A 21,272-nucleotide genomic window follows, 5' to 3' on the forward strand; every position below is an offset into this window, starting at 1 on the left:
ATCCACATTCCATTTCCGAAGCCGTAAAAAGCCTCACAGCTGAAACAAAAGCCTGGTCGAAGCCTTCAAGTTGTCCCGCTGTTAAAGCACCTCGTATTGTTTGAGATGCTTCGGGTCTTCTTCTTTTTTAGCAGCACACGTACGGCAACGAGTCTTCAGCGTATCGAGGGACCAATATATGAGTGCGACAGAGTAGCATAACTGCCTGCCTCATGAAACATTTATACCTTTTGCCTCAGAAACAAGCAGTAAACGTCAACCGGAAGAGAGTTACAGTGCATTTAACATAAAAACTGAGTGGTGCTTGTTATTTGCCTCAATGTAATGAAATCAGACCGTCTGCAGAAATTCAGTGAATGTATTGCGAAAAACTGTTTTTTAACGTAGTTACGCTGGTGGCCATAACCAGAAAATGGAGGGCAAAAAGAGAACACGGAATAGGAGGAGGACCTAATTAAACTCAGTCATACGGTTCTGACGTAATTACTCACAGAGGCTGTTACAGCTGCAAATAAAATAAGAGGAACCCGCGGTATCATCTGCTCTCGTGCAGAACACTAATATCTTCCCGCAGTCGTCTCTACTAAAATTTAACGCCACAATTTCCACCTCTCACTCTATGGCACGTGTGACTCCATATTTTCATATTAATTCAGCTTCGTGCCCTCACTACTGTGCGTATGCACTGGTGAGCCATAAAAGTATGGTCAGCCAGCTAATAGCTGCAATTCACCCCGAAATTGTTCTGCAAGTGCGTCGCCGAGTAGCAAATGTCAACGTACAGGTTCCAGGTTTCCAGATGGCGCTAGACCGATAGTGTGGATATCTTGTGAATCCCAAGGTTGGGGAAGCGAAGGTAGGAGATCATTTCAAGTTCCAAATACTACAGTCATGTACCATCTCCTAGCTTTCCTCTGTAGCTTTCATGTTTCATGGGAAACATATGCTCACAGTGGTATTTCCTACAGCCCGGAGCTCACATGTTGCCTTTCGGCCAACAAAGTCGTGCAAAGTTAAGAACATGGATCATATTTTAGGTTTGTGATTGTTTCCTTAAATCACTTCATACGAATATAAGGAAGGTTTCTTCTAAAGGCACATATCGGATTTCTACCTTACTCTATGCCAGTATAAGCTAGTGTCCTCTCTATAATCAAGTTTAAAGGTGAGTCTCATCATTGGATTGCCCCATCCAAAAACTTGATCAATTGCAAATGTAGCGATAATTATTTTCTTAACTTCGAAAAGTGTATGTTTATCAAGTAAATGAACTTAAGAAAAGAGATTACGTTCCGTAACTGATGTTGTTGGTCTTCAGTCCAGAGACTGGTTTGATGCAGCTCTCCATGCTACTCTATCCTGTGCAAGCTTCTTCATCTCCCAGTACCTACTGCAACCTACATCCTTCTGAATCTGTTTGGTGTATTCATCTCTTGGTCTCCCTCTACGATTTTTACCCTCCACGCTGCCCTCCAGTACTAAACTGGTGATCCCTTAATGCCTCAGAATATGCCCTACCACCCGATCCCTTCTTCTAGTCAATTTGTGCCACAAACTCCTCTTCTCCCCATTTCTATTCAATACCTCCTCATTAGTTATGTGATCTACCCATATAATCTTCAGCATTCTTCTGTAGCACCGCATTTCGAAAGCTTCTATTCTCTTCTTGTCCAAACTATTTATCGTCCATGTTTCACCTCCATACATGGCTACACTACATACAAATACTTTCAGAAACGCTCACAAACGGATATCCGGCACCAGTACAATATAGTAGATGCATTTTCAACATTCTTGCCGTTACGCCTTTATTAATGAAGCAGCATTTCAGATTTGGAATGGCTTATTTCGCGCTTTCAGTAAACTGTGATCTTTCAATGTTAATCAAATAAATGTATTACCTAGACCAATGTGTTCCTGAAATTACGTTTCTCTACATTAATTCTTTTTCTACTGTTGCGATTTTTTCCGTCAGTGTATTTATGGTATGTGAAGGTCAGAACTGAAATATCAACCCGGTAAAGAAAGTAGATGCAGCTCTCAAACATTCTCGAGAAAACTGACTTTGAAATTTTTAAGTTTTCCAACTGACCACAGTACCCAAATATAAGATCAATTTTTCGACGTGCAGTGTAGCTCTGTAGTAGAGCGCTCGTCTAACAAGTGGGCAGTCAGGGTTCAATTCCCGGCTGACGCAAAATTTTAAACAAAGGTGCATCTTCTACGAAATTTTCATAGAACTGAAATGCTTAAACACGGAAAAAGTCTGTAGCACCTCAGACTGGTTATCAGTGGCTCGAGTCTCGCTTTGGTCATTACTTTTCCGAATTTTTCGTTCAGCTCAATTTGGATATAAAATGCATCAAATATTTGCTAATTAACACTTATCTAATTGTCATTTTTATAAAATAATCCTCGGCTTCTTATTTCTAGCCACGTATCAGACTCAAAAGTACTGTTTTCGTTGTATAAATGTCCTTAATTACCGATATTTTGTAACAAACAGTTAATAAAGTTTGTTTCAATTAAAGATAAACATCATGATTTTTTCATCTTAACGTGGCGGCAAGTAATCTACCGCAGCGCCATGCTGCCTGTCGAAGAATCGATTTTACTTCGCCCGCCATCCATGTGGAGCACGTGTTGGTGTCACCGCGGACTGCTAGGCTGACCCACACACCACTGATTTCGTCAAAGTGTGCAGGCCTGAAGATGGCGTTGACGCAACGTCGAAACTAATGGCGAAGTAAATATAAAATCTTAAGTACAACTGGAGGAATTTCATTTTTAATAAAAAGAAGCGATTGTCTGAAACTGTCCACTGCAGTGGAAAACGTGCACTACGTGGTTAAGAACTGCTCACAATCCACTTATTACCAGCTGCTCTTGTACGCTCCAACAGCTCTCCTGGCTGGAGTCTCGCTCCAGGTCGTTTCCTGATTCGTGTGCAAGCCTTTAGCAAGCAGCGCCAGTGAGACCACGCGGCAGAAGTGTGTGCTGACGCAAGCGCTTTGCTAACACAAGCCGCGTTGTGTGTGTGTTGCAGAACATCCTGGACAAGTTCAACCCTGGAGCGCGACAACTCATCACCGCCGGGAAGGCGTACCTGAAGGCCCTGCACGGTAAGTGTGCCAGTCAGGCCGTGCTCCTCAGTTTTCTTCCAGGTACACGTCTTCAAGTATCGTGCCGCGGCACACACAAACGAGAGCGACGCATTTCGTCACGTGTTCGATTAATAAGCACGAAAGCGGCACGGAATGTCAATTGTAACAATACGAAAGTGAGGACAACACAACACCCAATTCCTTAGTGGAGAATATCTCAGGAGCGGCCGGGAATCTAGATGGACGATAATACTTCGAAGTCAATCAAACTGCAACTTCCCTTTCACGGCTAGCGCCCACATTATTTTGACCAGTTATAGGTGCTCTGCAGACCATAGTGCGGAATAATTCAGAACTTCCCTTCGTATTTCATCAGCGAATGGAGCGAGGGAAGGTTAACTGTTTAGTTCTGTATGCACCCTCTCCTTCCTTGTCTTTATAGCCTCAATATATGGAGGAAGCAATAACTTCGGTTTATCGTCAATATAGAACACCATTTCTCTAAATTTACGCCAAAGTCTTTGGAGGAAAAACCTTGCCCACATCGTGTTTGTGTTTTCAAAGCCTCTCCGTAACATTTTCCTACTAAATAAATCGAATGAGTACGTCCTGGCAATTTGCATTCGAGACGTGAAATTCCCATTCGGACGTTTTCTTTTTCCATTGTTTCCTGAAATCTGTTGAAGCGAATAGTACCTTCGAAAATATGTCCATGCCAAACATATCCGCCACAGTCGTAAAATACTTTATTGACCAGCCTTGCACGACAGAAGTCGCTATATATTACTACCGTTTCGGGGTCTTAGCCCCATCATCAGGTATATCTCAAGCCTAGCAGAAGTAGGAAGTCATGTCTTCGAAAATGACAAATCCCATTTCCTTCCACAACCTCATTCCTTCTGATTTCGCATTGTGTCTCCAATCACCTCGTCGCCGATGGGAGTTAATCCTTGATCTTCTTTCCTTTCAGCGATATTTGCCTACATGGAAGATTGTGAGGCAGCAGAGAAAGAAAATTTTTTGTACGACATTTTTAAAGGGCGGTACTACCTAAACCAGTGCTTAACAGTACTGATTACATTGGGAGGAGCTGCTGTTTTTCAAGGTACGTCAGTTTTTTGGAGCTTAGAACACCTATATATACACATTTACAGTTCCCTCTACACTTTTATTATACAGGGTGTTAATGGCTTACGTCCAGATGTATTGCGATTGTTGGTACCCTAATACGTAGCCACTTCTGTGTGTTAGGTTGTTTTTTACGTGTGTCAAACAATCTTCGCGTGAACACGTCACATAATTTACTATCTGAACTACACTATTAGGGAACTATGCCTGTCAATATAAATTAACCGTTTTATGTCCATGTGTACACACAACTAAGTTTAATGAAAACTGTAAAATGTAAGGATTGTTATCATAATTACGGAAACACATGTATTCCATAACTCTCCTTCATTCACGAGTTCGACTGTCATTTTTTATTTAAAGATGTTGGTAACCTATTCACCTGGTACTATATTACACATTCGTATAATTTTCAAGATACCGGGAGAGACAAAATTGTGTAGCTTACGGTCTTCCTGCACCATCGGATGAAGCGGTATTTAAGTCAGAAATACTATCGATACCTACAGAACGTTATGTTCATTCGCTCATTCCACCGAAAGATGACTGGTCGCAGCTCACGAGGACAGAGTTCGACAGTTTAGAGTGGACTTGGATCACTGAAATCTGCAGGGGACTGGACAACGTACTGTTACTGGCCTTAGATTGCAGTTTCTGTATTTCATATCAATGACTATTACAATTATTCTCCCTCTTCGTGAGTTAAAATGCAGTACAGCAATAATTCTGTACAGTGTGATCAATTTATGTATGTAGATCTTCGTTAAAGAAAATCTGTTCGTCATTGCACCCCTTGTTACGGAATTTGTAATTCTTAAGAATCTTTCCATTTACATTAGAATTGGAATAATAAAAGTAAATCTTGTATCCTCACTAAATAAAACCATACACCAAATTAACCATTACACCGGTTATACGCCTATATATAAAAATGGAAAGATTAAATAACGTGAATCATTTAAGAAATGCAATCAATAATCAGTTTAATATGTTATTAATACAAAATTACTTTTATATTAACATGATATATTTTAAGGAATTTAATTGGCACCCATATATAAATTAATAGCTTTCTTGTTGTCATAGAACACTTAAACAAATATGTGGTAGATTTTGCAACTCAAGGAAATTTGCTGCACTGTATCTTGCTAGGTATCAAAATTTAAGCTGATTATTGAGAATGAAACACGAACGTGGAATGAGACTGACACTGGAGTGCATCTTTAGTTTCATGCAGACATACATTCTTTCACATTCTTCCAGCATGATAAACGGAAAATTTCTTTATCTTCATTCCTCAGACACCATTTTTAGTCAAAACAGAATTTACGCTAATTCCTTACAATTGCTGCTTGTATAATATGTAGCCTTTGTTTCTTCTGAGACTCCGTTTTAGCTTGTAGGTCACTTGCCTAGAATGTTGTAGCTAGGATAAAGAAAAATGAATTGTCACACTTCAAATTTCTTCATAATGGGAGATATGTTAGCATTCGCATGAACACATATGTCGGAAATGTGAAGGAATATGATTGCATGTCGTTATCAGAGTCTCTGCTTTGGTGCGAATAGTTTTTTGTATAAATGCCGTGACAGCCTACACTCGAATGACAACAGAATTATTCCCATACCTTGCAATTCGTAACTATTCACCACCAACCTGAGACCCACGGGCAATAACTAATACACCACTTCACATTAATCGTAAGACGGTACTTATTCTTACAATATAAAATTTTATACTGATCACTGCTTTACATCTTTCGCTAGAATAACAAAAACGTTCAGTGATTGCAACCGGCGTCTCCCGTTCGTTCATTAAAAATACGACATTGACCTTTGAATTCAAGTGTACTCAGTACCTTCCGTACCATACCCTTGCCTTTAGTGTCCTTTCCTCTACTGTACCGACTAGCAATATAAAATGTAAGTGACGATTCGGGCTATCTGCACCATTACACCCATTTTTAACGGCACAACATACTACGACAACCTTTGCGTGCCGGCCGAAGTGGCCGTGCGATTAAAGGCGCTGCAGTCTGGAACCGCAAGACCGCTACGGTCGCAGGTTCGAATCCTGCCTCGGGCATGGATGTTTGTGATGTCCTTAGGTTAGTTAGGTTTAACTAGTTCTAAGTTCTAGGGGACTAATGACCTCAGAAGTTGAGTCCCATAGTGCTCAGAACCAACCTTTGCGTCACACAGCAATGCCAAAAGTTTTCTTTCTTAAAATCAACAGCAACTTAAAAAAAAAAATCTGAAAATTAATGTTACGTGTAGTCACAGTTTCCAATTAGTTCCGACAGTGCCCCAAGATTGTTATCGTACAATTCTAACACAGTTTGACCCGAGGGCTCCTAGAAAAACTACTCGCTTATTAATGTCTTGTGTATCTTTGGAGTTAAGACACTTTCTATGAAATATTTCTATGCATCCTGGCAATGCGGACTTCCGTCACAGCTCTCACGTAGAATAGTTGAGCTAATAAGAGAAAGTGAAGTCAGAAACCGGCCACGAGAATTTATTTCTGTAATATGTGAAAGACAAACAAGGAAATAGTTGCTTCGAATTATCTGCTTTACACAGACATCTTGGCTACAGCATGAGCCGCAGATTCCGTCTGTCCTATTTTTACTATGTAAGGACTTGCTGCACCAGGTATTGTGAAGTTAGATTATTGAATGCGTATTATGTTGTTCCAATCAGGAGACTCCCTGCGAGGATAATAATGTCCATTTCAAACTGTCAGTTGTGTACAGATTTGGTTTGATGGAGCTTCAAATATATTTCAGTACACCGTCTAACCTCCATGTTGTTATGAATTCAACAGGTACTCCTGGCTGTGCTTGCACAGTCAACGAAGAGAAACATAACAGTACCCCAACGTAAAACTTATAACGTTTCATTGGAAATTAAGCGTTTTAATTCATGACACGGGGACATTTCCGCCACAATGTATGTCTGGATGTTCTTGTAGAACAAAGATCTGGATACGTGCCAGTAGAACAACCCTGCCAACAGGTTTGCAGTTAAAATAAAGTAAGCCATTAAAACTGGAATATCATTCTCACTGAACAAGAAAAAAGAACGTACACGGTAATGAATCCAAGTACACCAAAATTACCAGCCCAAGCCAAAACACATACACCGACGGTTCCGATTCAGCCCGTAATTAATTGCATAAATAGCCCATCATATCTGATAAGGAAAAAGTACACAATCAAACACTCGTGTACTCTGGAAAGAGATATAAAATACATACAAATATCACCTAATGGTAAATTTATTTCATTTTATGTCACTAATTCTATGTAACAATGTGCCACTACAGGAAACTATCCAAATAATAAAATATACTCTCTCACAATATAGGAAAATACCCATGGCTGGAACACTTGAAATTATAAATCTTTTGGAAATAGCACTATCATATAATTATTTTGTATTTAACAGCAAAATGTATACCTAAGCAGATGGAGTAGCCATGGGTTATAGTGTAGTAGGCACATTAGTCGATATTTTCTTTAACTTCGACTGGTCTAATCTCAGCCAAATTGTATACTACGACTATTTTAGGTACGTAGCTGATACCCTCATGTTGGTAGGTGGCAGGCACGCACGTATCGAAAATATCCGCCAAAAGCTCAACCAACTTCACCCTAAAGTTAAAGTCACTATGGAAATTGAGAAAGACAGTACCGTTAACAATCTAGACCTCACAATTGGCAAAAATAATAAACACCACACGTTTGATATCTATAGAAAAAATATCACTTCTGGCGATATTATAAATGCAATTCCTGTCATCCAATGTCTCATAAACTAGCATTTTCCATTCAGTGACTAATAGATTAAATAACGAACCATTAGGAAAGCTAGCAATTCAAAAAGAACTTAACACACTTCATTATATAGCCTATACAAATGTTTTTGACCTCAACATAATCACAAAATTATACTACAAATGTAAAACACCAAAGCAGTGTACAATATATAGCGAGATACGCCTAACTCGAGAAACATCACCGGCACAGAAAGTGAGATACGTACCAGCAATCTGCCTTGGTAGACTCTCGAACGGAATTAATCCACTTTTTAAAGCCGCAAATATTCAACGAGCCTTTCGAGCCAATAATAACCTTTCAATAAAATTATGTTCTGCCACGGCTAGAACATTGAAATATGATAACCCAGGCATATATAAAATCACTTGTGGTAGCTGTAACAGCTTTTACATTGGCCAAACAGGAAGAAATTTTAACGTGAGATATAAAGAACACATTAGAGAGAGCGAATATAATCACTCGAGCTTCTTTCTACACCTGAAAAATCAAAATCACACTGCTGATACGATCGAAAATGCACTACATATTCCGCACAGAACAACAAAAGGTTTTGCAATGAACATTCTTGAAGAATTAGAAATCTATATGTACAAGAGAAAATACCCACAAGAAATATTAAACGAAAATACGGAATTTAGAGACAAGTATTGCCTCAAAAACTTTATTGAGCTTTTAGAACACGAAAATGGATAAATTGGAAGTATCATATGCAACAACCAAAGACAATCGTAATAAATTTTAGTTGAGGAAATAATATCGCTCATCTGCACAATCTTTGTAAAGAATAAGCACAATCTTTGTAAGAGTGGAACAGTCAAACTGCTGTCACGTCGTAATTAACGTTGTATTTGCTATATCTTGACACCATTTACTATCTTATGAAAGCAGTGACAATACATCTACTTGAAAATAAGTGACATTGGCATCCATACCTGTTCTCACCAAAATTGTAATTGCAGGTACTTGAAAATGGCGATAAAGCAGAAACAGTCTGTCGTAAATAAAGATTACCTATTATAAGCAGGTATTAGGTGCATCTACTCCAATAATCATGTCGTTATCAGACATATATTATGCTACTGGTCCTAAATTTAAAAATATCGTCGTTCTTGCTCAACAGCAAGTATCTTACGGGTTTGGATGAATGAGTTAGCGAGTAACAAAAATTGTCATATCTTTTGATTTCATTAACTCTTAAATGTTTTACACAGCCAAAGGACTGAAGAACTTAGTACCCGACATATTCGTAAATTTCAACGTGACCCCTGTACCCGTTTCTCAGAAAAAGGAATCTTAACAGTCGGACAGACGGACAACTGAGTGATCCTAGAAAGGTTCTGTTGTTACCGACTGACATAGGGAACCCTAAAAACCGTCTGGAGTTAACAAGTACACCTACAATAACAGTCGTTGTGATTTTCTTAACATCCATACTAACCGGCTTTGGAACCACGACGTAATCAAGATCAGATCATTTCTCCTGGATAACTTCCTCTATTCCACTAATGAATTTCTGCTTAAGAACTAGTAACCAGTAAAAAGAAAAAAAAACTTGTTTGTATGTGACGTTTCATGAGTAGGGGTAATGTATTCATTACATGATAATGTATTCATTATATGAACACTGATCATGCATACATATCCTTTAAACTGACTCGTTCCACATCATTTCCATAAAAGAATCGTTCAAATGATCAGTGGAACACCTAACTAACTAACTATTACTTTCTTTCTTTATGGAGCAAGCAATAACGTCAGTTAAACAGTACTCACACGAGTACGCTAGCGAGTAGTACATTCAGTTATAATGCATATGCGGTATAAATGTCTGTGGATTCGATGTAACCTTGACCAGTCGTGTGCCAGCACGTATCCACAAGCAAATTTGAACGGCACTATTTGCGTTTTGCTCTAAAGCGGCAGTCCCGATACTAATTAACTCGGCTTTGCTTTAATTTATCAAAGCAGGTTGCCAATGGAGGCATTAGCCCCGCGTGCTGCAATCGCAGTCGCAACAGGTTCTACCCACAATTTCTTTACAGAACCCAGTGAGTGTTTTCGTCCCCAGTGTGGTGGCATTGAAGTAACCGTCAGATGCGAACCGTGATCTGGTTTCTCATCCTAGTAATACCTGTACTCGATTGACGGACTGCATGCCTCAAATACAGATTATCAGTGATTTCTGTACATCATTTACATGTACGCCCTCATCTGACGTTTTTATGACAGTAACAAAAGGTAAACGAAACGTTGTCGTACAAATTAGAGTTTTCTGAGGTTTACCCGCTACGTGTAGTTACATGTATACCCAGCAAGTCACTGTAGATTTCACAGCGGAGGGTACATCATACCAACATGATGGATTTTCTTTCCTGTTCCATTCACATAATAAGCGAGAGAAAAATGACTGTCCCTGTAAGCATCCTAATCTGCCGTGTCTTATTCCAGTGGTCTCTACGCAAAATAAGCGATGCTAGTAACATATTGCTGACACATTCATTCCAATCATTACACATTCTGAGTGACACAGTTCGCTCTGTTCCCAACTTCCATTCGCTCATAGAGTACACTCGCTAGGTCTGAGTTCTACGGTATGGGTCAGTGTGGTTCGCAAGTATGATAGTGACAGGTTCTTGTAATTGGAGTGCTTCCAGGATTCTGTTGATAAAAACAATTTGATAGCATGTAAATCAGATCTCAATTAACGCTGCTAAGTGGAAAAAGAAAAAAAGAGAAACAAGGAAATGAAACGTATTTAATGTCGTCCTTGAACATTAATCCTTCGTCCTGTTACTTGACCACGATGTGAACGAGAAATACGTATATCTTTGTTATGCGGATAGCTTGTTACGAAGTTTAGCTTGTGCATTGTCTGCCTTCTCATGACTTACCGCTATTAGCAAGCTAGAGGGAACACTCCTACACGGCACTACACATCAACATTGCTGCACGTCGTAGGCCTACAATTTCTGCAATCTCCATTACAGAAGACACCCGTTTCGAAAGTATCCAGTGAAGTACGGAACCGTTGCTTTTCCCTCCGTAAAAGGCTAGTAATGAGCTTGCTGTTACCGCAGAAGACGTGGCCACCAACGTCATTGTCTCCACCAGATGTTTTCTCAGCCTCACAGCTCAAGTACTGCAGCTGTCCCGCAACAGCAAACGATTGACTGGATAGTGCGCTTTCTAAAAGTTTCTTTGCCATGTTTTAAGCAAATACGAAATTTCCCAGAAAATATCGTGCATTGTCACAGTTTCATTTGTGCTAGCGTCCATAACCACCACGAATTTGTTGGAATAAACCGTTTTCTCGTATATGTTCTTATTTTGTTTTAAATAAACAATAATTCTTAAAGTCGGCAAATATTGATATCCTAGTTACGCTCAAGTATGCACGAGGGTGCGAGTCTTCATAACATCACGACAGATCATTTTAGAAATTAAAAGCACAGCACTTGCGAGACTGTAGTCTATTCTCAAGCAATATGGCTCTGAGCACTATGGGACTTAACATCTGAGGTCATCAGTCCCCTAGAACTTAGAACTACTTAAACCTAACTAACCTAAGGACATCACACACATCCATGCCCGAGGCAGATTCGCACATGCGACCGTAGTGGTCGCGCGGTTCCAGACTGAAGCGCCTAGAACCGCTCGGTCACACCGGCCGGCTCTCAAGTAATAAAATTTATTTTTGCCTTATGACTGGTCAGTCACGGAATTAAAGGAAATTTTTAAGCGAAACCAAGGAGTAGATTATGTTTTTCGTAGTTACTATACAAATTTATATTTTTGCCGGTAGGTTACATTCTCGGTGGGAACATGGTTGATAACTTTTAATAAGCTGGCAGCTACAGCTGAACCAAAAGTGAAAAAGTTCATTGCTTTAAGAGTCATATGTAAACACAACATGTTGCATTGGACTCGCATTCAGAAAAAAGGAGACTGTGATCTTCGCCCTGCCAAAAGATTAAGTTTTTCAGTAATTTTGTCAACCACTTAAGCGAATGCTGGGATGGATCCTTTTGAAAGTCCTCAGTTGTAGTAGTGTCCCAACCTTGCCCACTCGAACACTGTACTACGTTTGCTGCGATGGTTCTTTTGACAATGGTAAGACTGGCTTCTGTCAGTAAAAATCTCCTTCCCCAAGTTGAGTTTGTGTTGTGTCTCTAAACATCTCGTCTTGTACGGGGCGCTGTACCTCAGTCTTTGTGTCTTCTGTTTATTCCGCTTCTCATCGTCAACAAAACCTTCAGCATTGTTTTCCGTCCCCTTCACCGTCATGTAACACTGAGTGAGGACATAGGTCACTATTCACTGTGATCCACCCGTCGGGTGAGGTTAATTTGGTCGCGAGCTGCAAAAATATTAATATATCTGGGCCGCACCTTCTTCTAATATAGCAGAAATATATACTGTTTATATGAAAAACAAAAATGTTCTTTCACCTCTCCATGTTAATTCATAGGCAAATGATTATAAGACATTTCAGCCTTTTCTTATCAACTTATAAACTGAAACCCGTATGTTTATTTTATAAATTATCATAATTTGAATTTCAAAAGTTATCACTCAACTTTTACTGTGCTTGAAACGTAGTCTTACGGAACGACTTTTTCTGAGCGACAAGTATTTGAATTGTGGATACGAATACTGCAACAGAGAAGCATTGTAGAATCTTTACCACAGTATTCTCTAGAACAGGGAATTTGTTGGAGCCTATCTTCACATATAAAGATGGAGTAAAATTCTATGAGGTTTCGGCATTGCAGCCGAATCATGTTGAGTTCTTGCCAGAATATTTCGGCTGGCAACCGTCCAGCCATCTCAAGGTGAGTGTGCGACACTTTGGCGAAATATTGTGGCAAGAAGTCAACATGATACGGCTGCAATCCTGAAACCTCATAGAATATTCAGTACGCCCGAAAAAGTTCAAGACTCACGTAGACTAAGGTCGTGCAGTACTAATTTCAGCGTTACCGAATGTTACTTATTTACGAGGGCATGCTGAAGAGTAATGCCACCGAAATTTTTATGCGGAAAGTCATGAGGCTTTTTAAATAAAACAAACGTTGCTAACATTCTACATCCTTATTCTTTGTGTCTACGTATTTGCAGTCTTCTGCCGCTAGTTGGCTCCGAATTGTAGCTTGTAACATGGCGGTATGTAATGTAACTTTGTCGGTGAGCGAGAAACAGCTTCTTGTAATCGAGTTTCGAATTCGAAGAGTTCATCCACACATGAAGCACCCTTTCTTTCAGCATGACAATCCCAGACATCTGCCACAGTCCGACGCCTTGGGTCTACGGTCGTCGATCATTCTCCCTACCGTCCCATATGGTTTTTATCCGTCTCCAAAGCCTAAAGAACACCTTCGAGGACTTCATGTTGATAGTAACGAAGCGGTGCTAGCAGAGGAGAGGTTGTGACTCAGTGGTGGCGTCAACGAACTGGTCTCTCATTGGGAGAAATGTGTTCGTTGCCGTGGCTATGTAGAGAAATGAATATGTATACACGCAGAATAAAGATGTATAACGTTAACATTGTTGTTTTTTATGTTCTAAGAGTTTTCACAGGTAATATTTGGAGGCGTTGCTTTCCAGTACGCCCTCGTATTATGCAAGCAACACTTAACGCTGTACATGCCGTTTGTTAACAGTAAAACTGGTAGAAGTGATGCCATCATTCGAACAGCGAGGCTAACTCACCAATATAATGTGGGATAGGAACTAAAAGCAAGAAAATGTTCAGGTGTTTGGACAGGCACCAGTTCGATTCTACACAGAGTACGCGAAAGAACTTTCCCCCATTCTAACAGCCGTGTACCGCAAGTCTCTAGAGGAACGGAAGGTTCCAGACGATTGGAAAGGAGCACAGGTAGTTCCAGTTTTCAAGAAGGGTCGCCGACCAGAAGCGCAAAACTATAGGCCTATATCTCTGACATCGATCTGTTGTAGAATTTTAGAATATGTTTTTTGCTCGCGTATCATGTCATTTCTGGAAACCCAGAATCTACTCTGTAGGGATCAACATGTATTCCGGAAACAGCGATCGTGTGAGATCCAACTCGCTCTATTTGTTCATGAGACCCAGAAAATATTAGATAGAGGCTCCCAGGTAGATTCCATATTCCTTGACTTCCGGTAGGCGTTCGATACAGTTCCGCACTGTCGCTTGATAAACAAAGTAAGAGCCTATGGAAAATCAGACTAGCTGTGTGGCTGGATTGAAGAGTTTTTAGCAAACAGAACCAAGCATGTTGTTGTCAATGGATAGAAGTCTACAGACGTTAAAGTAACCTCTGGCGTACCACAGTGGAGTGTTATGGGACCATTGGTTTTCACAATATATATAAATGACCTAGTAGAGAGTGTCGGAAGTTCCATGCGGCTTTGCGCGGATGATGCTGTAGTATACAGAGAAGTTGCAGCATTAGAAAATTGGAGCGAAATGCAGGATTATCTGCAGCGGATAGGCACTTGGTGCAGGGAGTGGCAAGTGACTCTTAACATAGACAGATGTAATGAATTGCGAAAACATAGAAAGAAGGAGCGATTATTGTATGATTATATGATAGCGGAACAAACACTGGCAGCAGTTATTTCTGTAGCCGCGCTGGATTAGCCGAGCGGTGTGAGGCGCTGCAGTCATGGACTGTACGGCTGGTCCCGGCGGAGGTTCGAGTCCTCCCTCGGGCATGGGTGTCTGTGTTTGTCCTTAGGAAAATTTAGGTTAAGTAGTGTGTAAGCTTAGGGACTGATGACCTTAGCAGTTATGTCCCATAAGATGTCACACACATTTGAACGTTTTTACTTCTGTAAAATATCTGCGAGTATGCGTACGGAACGATTTGAAGTGGAATGGTCATATAAAATTAGTTGTTGGTAGGGCGGGTGCCAGGTTGAGATTCATTGGGAGAGTCCTTAGAAAATGTAGTCCATCAACAAAGGAAGTGGGCTATATAAAAAACATGTTCGACCTGTACTTGAGTATTGCTCATCAGTGTGGGATCCGTACCAGGTCGGGTTGACATAGGAGATAGAGAAGATCCAAAGAAGAGCGGCGCGTTTCGTCACAGGGTTATTTGGTAAGCGTGATAGCGTTACGGAGATGTTTAGCAAACTCAAGTGGCAGACTCTGCAAGAGAAGCGCTCTGCATCGCGGTGTAGCTTGCTGTCCAGGTTTCGAGAGGGTGCGTTTCTGGATGAAGTATCGAATATATTGCTCCCCCCCCCCCCGAAGGGATCGCGAATGTAAAATTAGAGAGATTCGAGCGCACACGGAGGCTTTCCGGCAGTCGTTCTTCCCGCGAACCATACGCGACTGGGACAGGAAACGGAGGTAATGACAGTGGCACGTAAAGTGCCCTCCGCCACACACCGTTGGCTGGCTTGGTTCAAATGGCTCTGAGCACTATGGGACTTAACATCTTAACATCTAGCAGTCCCCTAGAACTTAGAACTACTTAAACCTAACTAACCTAAGGGCGTCACACAACACCCAGTCATCACGAGGCAGAGAAAATCGCTGACCCCGCAGGGAATCGAACCAGGGACCCGGGCGTGGGAAGCGAGAACGCTACCGCACGACCACGAGCTGCGGACTTGGGTGGCTTGCGAAGTATAAATATATATGACCGAACGTGTTGATCATAGTGAAATATTCGTTGCAAAAAAACAAAAAATAAGTAGTTTGTGTGTATCATGTTATACTCGTTCGATTGGACCCTAACAACTAACAACAAATCTAGCACGACACCATCTCACAGCTGCACTTTCTAAGCGGAGATTCCTGAAATGCTGAGCGCACTTTCTGTGGCCAGACGCAGCCCCCTTCAATCTCGAGGTCGCCTGCAAGATACGTTTGTCGCGCTGAAAGCCGGCGTTTTCTCCGGCAGCTTTCATATCCATCACCGTGCAGAGCGCCCTCCAGAGGTCGCCAGACGGACGCCCCGTGAGACGGGAGGCGACGGCAGGTAGGCGCGCTCTCCAGCGGCCGCCCGCCCGCCGGCCAGCTAACCACTCACGGTGATGACCGCCGAGCCGGGCCGCAACTGGGACGCCAGACGCCGCCTGCCCTACAGACATACTTCTGCCGGCAGCGGCGACGCTCGTTTGCGGTGGCCGCCGTATCTTCTGCACAAATCTCCGTTTCGCGGAGAGAGCCTCGTAAGGCAGGAATATGCCCTGCACCCACCCGACGCAAGCCAGTCGCCTCACTTCCTGCTCCCACTAAAGTTCATGCCTCAGCAGGGAAAAAGCGACTGGAGCCGATGGGGTACCCGTACGATTCTGCATTGTTGTTGTTGTGGTCTTCAGTCCTGAGACTGGTTTGATGCAGCTCTCCGTGCTGCTCTATTCTGTGCAAGCTTCTTCATCTCCCAGTACCTACTGCGACCTGCATCCGTCTGAATCTGCTTAGTGTATTCATCTCTTGGTCTCCCTCTACGATTTTTACTCTCCACGCTGCCCTCCAGTACTAAATTGGTGATCCCTTGATGCCTCAGAACACGTCCTACCAACCGATCCCTTCTTCTAGTCAAGTTGTGCCTCAAACTCCTCTTCTCCCCAATTCTATTCGGTATCTCCTCATTAGTTGTGTGACCTACCCATCTAATCTTCAGCATTCTTCTGTAGCACCACATTTCAAAAGCTTCTATTATCTTCTTGTCCCAACTATTTATCGTCCATGTTTCACTTCCATATATGGCTACACTCCTACAAATACTTTCAGAAACGACTTCCTGACACTTAAATCTATACTCGATGTTAACAAATTTCTCTTCTTCCGAAACGCTTTCCTTGCCATTGCCAGTCTACACTTTATATCCTCTCTACTTCGACCATCCTCAGTTATTTTGATCCCCAAGTAGCAAAACTCCTTTACTACTTTAAGTGTCTCATATCCTAATCTAATTCCCTCAGCATCACCCTACTTAATTCGACTACATGTCATTATCCTCGTTTTGCTTTTGTTGTTGTTCTGCATAGAGTAGGCGAAAGAACTTGTTTCTCTTCTGGCAGCAATGGACCGTAACTCACTGGAACAACAACGCATACAGTGGGAGGAGAAATGCACAAGTCATTTCCGTTTTCAAGACTGATTGTAGGACAGATGCACGGAACTACAGACCATTACCTCCATCAAGTGAAATGCCGCAGTGGTTAGCATGGTGGACTCGCATTGAGCAAGACGACTGTTCAAACCTGCATCCGGTCATCCTGATTTATGTTTCCCTTGATTTACCTAAATGGCATCAGGCAAATGCCGCGATGGTTCCTTTGAAAGGGTCCTGCCGACTTTCCGATCTTTTCATAACCCGATGACCTCGGTGTGTGCCCCTTTCACCCAAATCAAAGAGCCGGCCAGAGTGTCCGAGCGGTTCTAGGCACTACATTCTGGAACCGCGCGACTGCTACGGTCGCAGGCTCGAATCCTGCCTCGGGCATGGATGTGTGTGATGTACTTAGGTTAGTTAGGTTTAAGTATTTCTAAGTTCTAGGGCACTGATGACCTCAGATGTTAACTCCCATAGTGCTCAGAGCCATTTGAACCATTTTTTAACCTAGGGAACAGGTGATAGTCACTGGGCGCCAAGTCAGGAATATAGGGTGGTGGGTGATAATGTTCCACTGAAACTGTTGCAGGAGAGCTACGGTTTGCCGAGCGATATGTGGGCGAGCGTTGTCATGAAGAATGTGTAAGCCTTTGCTCAACATTCCTCTTCTCCGGTTCTGAGTTGCCCGTTTAAGTTTTTTCAGAATCTCACAATACCTGTCGGCGTTAATTGTGGTCCCAGCAATTCAGCTCCGACGACGAGGTGAAAGAAGAGGTTCATAACTTTTTGAACAGCATGGCGGTGAGCTGGAATGACATGGGCATACAAAAACTGCCACAGCGTCTAGAAAAATGCATCGACAGAAATGGTGATTATGTCGAAAAATAGCTAAATGTTCAAGCTGTAAACTGATGTCAAACATTGCAGAATTAAACAGGTCTATGCACTTATAAAAAATAGGAGACCTTATTCTTGGGATTACCCTCGTATATCAACGCCTGTTGACAGCTAAGGGTCTTGATTCAATTATCATTTCATTCTAAGAGAGCTGCATGGTCACCGATGGTATCTGTTCCTTCGGACATGTCTGAAAGAACAGATACCATCTTCATAGAGGATCGTCCAGGTTTGCTCGATCTTGTTGTCATGAAGACAGGCGCCCAGCCCAACGACTCACCGCTGTTTCTTTCCCTGCCAGGATTCCACAGATATTTTGTAAGTGCCTATGAATATCTGGGATGCCAAAAGAAGCTCAATCACAGCCTTCTGCTTGGAACGATTCACTCCCGTTCTAAAAGTTAAGTATAGCGCCACCACCTATCGGAACTTCACGAAACTATAGGAGCTGAAGGGGGATATTCGACGATGTTCCACAGCAAATTCCGTATTTTTTCTAGTGAAACTGGCAGAGAAAAAAAAGTTTCATTACTTATTTAACGCCCCTCGGCTTTACCGTTACCGAAAATCAAGGGATCAATATGGATTCTCCTAACGAAGATCGTGTGAAACCTAGTTCGCAATGCATCCAATAAAAACAAAATGTAGACAACATCCGTGGAACCTATTTAGATGCGAACTGAAAGTGAGTAGAAAAAATATTCAACGGGTAATGATAGTTAAATAGCTTGGTATTGAACCGTCGAGCAGTCTAAATGTGGAAAACGAAGTTAGAGAACAAATAGCAAATGCAAATAAAGTGGCAGGGAACTTGAATGACACTATTTGCAAAAGGAAGCATATAGGAAAAGATGCGAAGGCAAGAATTTACAAAACAGTAGTGAGACAAGCCTTGAAAGATCAAAAAGTAGAACATTTTTGGAAAGCACAGAAATGAAAATTCTGTGAAGAGTTAGAGAGAAGACACATTGATGAATGGGTACATAGCCGGCCATTGTGGCCGAGCGGTTCTAGGCGCCTTATCAGCCTTAAGGTAGATATACACGTACTGCACATCATTATTTCCTACCATTCCCTGGCGGCACTCGTTAATTACAATATTTACTTCACTTTTTCCTTGCTCCTCAGTGTTGTCCGTCAACACAGGAAGAGGCCGTCGCTTTAAAGGTTTTTATGGCATTTTCTAATTCCTTTTATACATGAAAAGAGGAGAAGCTCTTGTGTTTCGCCAGCCAGGGTGGCCGAGCGGTTCTAGGCGCTTCAAAAAAATGGTTCAAATGGCTCTGAGCACTATGGGACTCAACTGCTGTGGTCATAAGTCCCCTAGAACTTAGAACTACTTAAACCTAACTAACCTAAGGACAGCACACACATCCATGCCCGAGGCAGGATTCGAACCTGCGACCGTAGCGGTCGTGCGGTTGCAGACTGTAACGCCTTTAACCGCTCGGCCACTCCGGCCGGCTCTAGGCGCTTCAGTCTGGAACCGCGCGATCCTTTCGGTAGCAGGTTCGAATCCTGTCTCGGGCATGGATGTGTGTGATGTCCTTAGGTCACTTATGTTTAAGTAGCTCTAAGTTCTAGGGGACTGATGACCTCAGCAGCTAAGTCCCATAGTGCTCAGAGCCATTTGAACCAATGGGTACATCAGAGAAATCATGAATAGAATTATGTGGGCATGGTAATAAATAAATCACCAACTTGGTAAAAGAAATATTACCCATTCGAGTAAAAGAAGGAGTTACAATCTCAGGGTAGGCACTGGAGGAAATAGGCTTTAGCTTGAGAAGAAAGGAAGAAGAAGAAGAAGAAGAAGAAGAAAGTGGAGAGTTCCTTGAGGCTTTTTGTGAATTTTGTTGTTCTACATAAAGACGTTAAAAAGCTAAGAAAGTGTAACGAAGTGCAGGAAGACCTGCGGAGATTCGACGGCTGCTGGAGGGATTAACTCTCAACATAAGCAAAAGTAATATATTCTTAATGGGCCGTCCGTCTACGATTGCTTATTTATGGATTAGTCTTTTTTTTTCGTTCGGGCCCTGTTTACCTTTAGTTTCACTGCGCCACTCCATGTTTTCTTGCCTCCTCCACACAGGCTCTGGATACTACTTGATACATTTGTTAATTTCTCTACGTGACTATTTCGATTTCGTGGTGCGCAATTAAGGTATGTTGTACAAATTGTTTACAGCCTTGATTTTGTTAAGAATCGTACTTAGTCTTAGTGCTGTACTGAGTCTTAGTCTTGTTACAATAGCGCCTGAAGATGAGATTAGTGTTCTGAAACGAGGATGGTGTACATGCCTTCACCCAAATAAAGGAATTTTGAAATTACAACTGCAGCTAATTTTACTCACCATGACCAGAAATGTAATGCGTGGCGCATAATGAGGCAGAAAGCCCATTACTGCAAGATTCCACGACTGCTGAACACTCACTTTAAGTAGTCACATCAAAAATGGTTCAAATGGCTCGGAGCACTATGGGACTTAACATCTATGGTCATCAGTCGCCTAGAACTTAGAACTACTTAAACCTAACTAACCTAAGGCCAGCACACAACACCCAGTCATCACGAGGCAGAGAAAATCGCTGACCCCGCCGGGAATCGAACCCGGGAACCCGGGCGTGGGAAGCGAGAACGCTACCGCACGACCACGAGCTGCGGATGAAGTAGTCACCTCCATTAGGTATCTGTGAGTATCCGTGCGGAGTTGTTTAAAGTGGGGTGACCACATAAAACTAATCGTAGATAAGGCATATGCCAGTCTGGTTTCCATTACATCACTCATCATGAAGAGGTCGCTTACAAATCGCTCGTTCAATTAATACTACAGTATTGCTCGCAATCTTAGATCTGTGCCAGTTAGGATTGACACAGGGAATAAAAAAGATCCAAAGGAGAGCAGCGCATTTCGTTAAAGATTCATTTAGTAATCACGAAAGCGTCAAGAAGATGCTCCTCCAAGTCCAGAGACAGACACTACGAGAGAGATATGGTTTCCTGTTGAAAGTCCAAGACCATACGTTTGTGGAAAAGTCAGCCAATGTATTGGTTCCTGCTGCGTACATTTCGTGAAAAGACTGTGAAGATAATGTTAGGGAGATACGAGTTGGCATGGAGACTTACCAACATTCGTTCTACCTGCGTATCATCCGCAACTGCTAAGTGTTACACAAAGTACTCTCCGCTACACACCATAAGGTTACTTGCGGAATATAGAAATACATGTAGATCCTACGTG

At 41.9% G+C, this 21,272-nt stretch overlaps 1 protein-coding gene across 2 annotated transcripts in view; it reads left to right on the forward strand.

Annotated features, from left to right (window-relative positions):
- LOC124776992 (brain-specific angiogenesis inhibitor 1-associated protein 2-like) overlaps positions 1–21,272 on the forward strand; it is an 886,269-nt gene that overhangs the window by 424,102 nt on the left and 440,895 nt on the right. For both annotated transcript variants that reach the window (XM_047252239.1, XM_047252240.1), the window contains exon 2: positions 3,047–3,122. In XM_047252239.1, coding sequence (XP_047108195.1) covers positions 3,047–3,122 — 76 coding nt within the window. The remainder of the gene's footprint in view (positions 1–3,046; positions 3,123–21,272) is intronic.

Source organism: Schistocerca piceifrons, chromosome 2, assembly GCF_021461385.2.
Source record: "Schistocerca piceifrons isolate TAMUIC-IGC-003096 chromosome 2, iqSchPice1.1, whole genome shotgun sequence".
NCBI lineage: Eukaryota > Metazoa > Arthropoda > Insecta > Orthoptera > Acrididae > Schistocerca > Schistocerca piceifrons.